At 33.1% G+C, this 4960-nt stretch overlaps 1 protein-coding gene across 1 annotated transcript; it reads left to right on the forward strand.

Annotated features, from left to right (window-relative positions):
- Positions 1-349: 349 nt before the first annotated feature.
- On the forward strand, positions 350-2004 carry LOC149578590 (membrane protein PM19L-like). The gene is made up of 4 exons (XM_089802493.1): positions 350-544; positions 639-858; positions 1601-1646; positions 1734-2004. The coding sequence occupies exons 1-4, from the start codon at positions 418-420 to the stop codon at positions 1821-1823; spliced, it is 483 nt and encodes a 160-aa protein (XP_089658619.1). The 5' UTR covers positions 350-417; the 3' UTR covers positions 1824-2004.
- Positions 2005-4960: the final 2956 nt, after the last annotated feature.

Here is a 4960-nt window from a genome sequence, read left to right on the forward strand (position 1 = left end):
AAAGTAATGGCGTAAGTGGTACAACATCGGTTTAATGGTATACTTCCCAAATATCTGCAACATTCGAAAACTTTTTATATTAACTACTGGTTGTCAAAAACTTTATGTTGATTGATGTTGAAGTATAGCACACATTTATACAACTGTTAGATTCCCAAAACAATCTACTACATTAAACCAAAGAATACGTAGCGGGAAGGCAACCCTAACAAGTCATTCTCCAAACATGATATCTCTATAAAAGATAAAAGGAAAACCAAAACAGCCAAGCAAAATAGATACCTTACTTTTCCATAACAATGTGCATACGTTGCAAGCCAAGAAGTGGGTATAATAACTCTGCAGTTTGCTCTAATTTATTGAAACCACCTCTTCAGATCTTTTGCATAATCATCTCAGTTATCTACTTCATTGAGAATGGCCCCCCAAATGATGAAGTCGGTTGCACTGTTTATTCTGCTGTTGAACTTGTGCATGTATATAATTGTATGTGCAACTGCTGGGTGGGCACTTAATAAGGCAATTGAGCATGAAATCATCACAGGTAATGATCAGTCTAGAAAGATTATTGCTCTTTTATTTTCAATTGGTATAAAGATGTATTTCATTTAAGAACAATCTTTGGTGTGTAAATGCAGGGCTAGGAATTCCACTGCCAAATCCATACTGGGCAGTGTATTTTCCAATGGGAAATGCAGCCACTGGATTCTTCATAATATTTTCTTTGATAGCTGGAGTGGTGGGAGCTGCTTCCTGCCTTTCTGGCCTTCACTACTCACGGTCTTCCACAGGCAATGGCTTGGCCTCAGCTATCTCTGCTGCTCTCACAGCATGGGGGCTCACTCTTTTGGCAATGGGGTAAGCTATCTATTCTTCAGTAAGAGGTTCAGTAAGAGGTGGGGTATAATGGTGTAAGCATATTAATAAAAACTGTGATATGACTCTTAAGTTTTAATCGTTTCCGAGTTAAAACTATTGATCATAGTGGGTCAGAAGAATCTAAACTATAAATATTGGATTTGCTTTAAATTGTACTTTAAAAGTTGGGTGTAACGTTATAAGTGTTAACAAAGATCATGATATTGTTATCAAAATTCAATTGTGAATTTTTAAGTGACATTATTAACTTATGTTTCAAATCGATAACAACTAATTATGAAATATTGAAATATGAGTTTAGTTAAATAGACAAGAAAAGTGAAAAGAGGGGTATAATGGTGTGAAAGTAGGTCAATGAGTTTAGGAGAAAACTACACTTGAAGTGGGGTGTAATGGCATGAAGTGTAACAAAAAATATGATATTATTATTGAGAATCAAAATGTATAATTTTCAAGTTGGATTCATTGATCCATGTTCCATAAATAGTAGCTGCCAAGAAAATCATTACTCATAAGATATTGGAATATCAATTAGCAATTTTTTTAAAAATATAAGCATATCAACAATTTTCATGTCATTTATTTTGAATACCCAATAATAACTCGCAAAATTCTATAATTGATAAATTTAGTTATAAAACTATATAATATAATAAATATTATATCATAATATTTTGTATTATAAATGAAATGGCTAACATTGCACGTACATTTGATGCAGATTGGCTTGCAAGGAAATCCACATGCACGGCAGAAACTCGCGGCTGGTAAGCTGGAATTCATTTAATCTTGCAGTGAGGAATTCCATTGATGATAGAAGATTTCGTTTACTCTTCATTTCAATGTTTGTGCAGAAAACGGTGGAGTCATTTGTTATAATTCTGTCTGCCACGCAACTGCTGTATATACTTGCCCTCACTCGCATTGACACCGGCCCATTGTAAAATGAGAGCCGAGAACACCAAGTTCATGTGTGTTTCTCACAGGCGACAGTATTCCTGTGTTGTGGATTTGGACAGCAAGGGATTTATCATTATTGTGGTATATTAATATAAACTATAATTGCACCAGAAACATTCATTTGTATACATCTGTATAATAATATTAGAAAAAATTGTTTGAATCTGTTTTTCCTTTTCTACGGTTTGAATTAGCTTAGGTCCCGTTTGGTTGGGGAAGATGAATTTTTGACATAACCAGGTTTTCGAAAACCTAGTTTTGTGGTTTGGAAAGCCAATGGTCCGTTTGGTTGACACGGAAGATGAATATACTGTGGACCCCACAATATTATTAAAAAAACTGTCATAAAATTCAAAACCTGGTTTTAATTTTGAATTCCACCTTTTTATTGGAAGAAACTTCTTCCAATTTTTGACCAAAATTGGAAGATGAAATTGAAAACCGGGTTATAATTTTAACCAACCAAACACCAAATTTTTTTTGCAAAACCTGGTTTTGCCCTTGATAACCCAGTTTTGGCCCTCATCTTCCAGCAACCAAACGGGGCCTTAGTGATGAAGCCTTTCTTTTTAAAGAGATCACAATGTACATGTCATTTGTAGTACAACTGTCTCTCATATGTAGACCCAAAAACATATGGCTAGTATCCTTGCCTAAAAAAGAATATTTCTTTCCTTAATCTAATGTATTCTTTTGTTTGTTTTAGATCTTTTAGACAGCAAAGTCTACACTGGTGGTCTTCATGAACCAAGATTTTATTTATTTTGTCTCTTTTTCTTTTCAAGATAGATCATTTTAATTTGTGTATGTCTACAGGAGTAATATTATAATGTATATAAATGAATGAAATTAGTAAACTTAGATTAAATCTGTGTTTTTATAAATTGTAATAAACAATTAAATGCAAGGGAACTACAATGATTAAATATTATTAGTGTTATGTTGAATCTGATCATCATTGTCTACATAATAATCTTGTCAAACAATTGATAACTACAAAATCTAATTTATTAAATCTATTGTTTTAAGGGTTACTAATTCATCTAATTGGTGAAATTAATTTTCATCATATGTCAATAATTTCAAATAAAGAGTTTCCAAAATTGCTATATATGTTCATTTGTTGTCTAAAAACTCCATTGGAAAGATTACTAACTTGACAAGCAATTGCATTCTCCCTTATCAAACCTTTAACAAGTTTTTGTAATTGACATCAACAAAGAATATCAAAGTTAGCATTTAAAAACATAAAAATAAATTTTATTCATGTGTATTGTTTCATCCTTTACAAAACCCAAGTGTTCCCTGAGGCATTCTTCTATATGTTTAGATAGATCTATGTTGTAGATGAATGGTAGATTGAATGACTTAAATAACATGACACGTCAACATGTCACATAAATTTATATGAAATCAACTTCTACATAAAAGTTGACAGTGACTAGAAAGTTAGATTTTAAATTAGGAGTTTAAAAGGTTAGGTTCATTTTATTGACCTTCAAGATTCATCATAATTAGTTAAGCACCATGTAGAAATGAACCTAAGGAATCAAGTGATAATATCATGGTATGAAGTAATTGTATAAAACTAGGTGCAAATAAACCCTTAAATCATGTTCTCATGCATTAAAGGTAAATTATGTTAGGATTAACCTCATAAAGAAATAACAATTACATGCAAATATAAACAATATCAAGAAATAATAAATTGCACAGAAAAGAACACAAGACACCAAGATTTAACATGGTTCACCCAAATCCTAGGCTACATCCACCAAATAGAAAGTCCAATATTATTATGATCCAGTGATTACAACCTGATTATAATCTGTAATCCCTCACAGCTCAATACTACCGCAAGAAGCAATTTTTGCATCACCCAAAATGAAACAATCCCTAACCCTAAGCCATTTAATAAAAGTTTTTTTTTTCTTTAGGGTTAAAATTAGTTACAACATGTTAGCCATAAAATGCCGATAAAATAACCCCAAATTATGACCCTAACCCCGTCGAGGAACTATGGAGTATATACAGTACTTCCCTGATTAGTTACCACAATTTGACAATCTCCTACTTGGGGATTGATTAAGCTCCACACTAAAAAACAATCTCCCACTTGGAGATTGATTCTAAAGATATATCGCTACTCCATGAGGCTCCCTCTAGATCAAACCACCTTGGACTCTATTGTCCTTTTATTCTGTTTAGTCTAAAAGACCAACCAAAACTAGAGAGAATTTCAGCTTCTCCCTTGTCACTAGCTTTGTAAATTCATATCTGTTGGATTGTCATCTATATGCATCTTGTCCAACTTTAACTATCCATCATCCAAAGCTGACCAAATGAAATGGTACCGCAACTGTATATGTTTTGTCTTTAAATGTAAAGTTGAATTCTTTGCAAGATAAATGATACTCTGACTATCTATAAATAGATAATTATCCTTCTGAGGGTGTCCCAATTCTCGCAAGAAGAACTGAAGCCATATCATCTCCTTGGTTGCCTCTATAGAAACAACATACTCTGCCTTTGTAGTGAATAAAGTGTTCACCTTCTGTAAACTAGAAACCCAACTCATTATTGCTCCACCAATATTAAATACATAACATGTAGTACTCCACCTGCTATCAATATCTCCTACCAAATCTAAGTCAACATATCCTTGTAAATCGGTAGTAGAGCCCCCAAAATGTAGACACTTGTTGGATGTTCCTTTCAAATATTTGAGAATCCATTTAATATCATTCCAATGTCGAAGCCCTAGATGAATCATATACCAACTAACGACTCCCATTGCATGTAGAATATCTAGCCTTGTACATACCATAACATACATCAAGCTTCCTACAACTGAAGCATAAGATACCTTAGACATCTTGTCTAGCTCTTCTTGTGTCTTGGGACACATCTCCTTAGCCAACTTCAAATGACCAGGTAAAGATGTGCTGAAAACTTTAGCATTCTCTATAGAAAAATGTTACAACAACTTCGCAATATAATCGACCTAAGATAATATCATTTTTCTATTCTTCCTATCTTTGCAAATCTTTATACCAAAGATTTTTTTTGTTGCCCCTAAATCCTTCATAGAAAATGAATGTGCTAACTAGCGTTTCAGCCC

Source organism: Cupressus sempervirens, chromosome 1 (assembly GCF_028749045.1).
Source record: "Cupressus sempervirens isolate cs-2001-9-10 chromosome 1, ASM2874904v1, whole genome shotgun sequence".
NCBI lineage: Eukaryota > Viridiplantae > Streptophyta > Pinopsida > Cupressales > Cupressaceae > Cupressus > Cupressus sempervirens.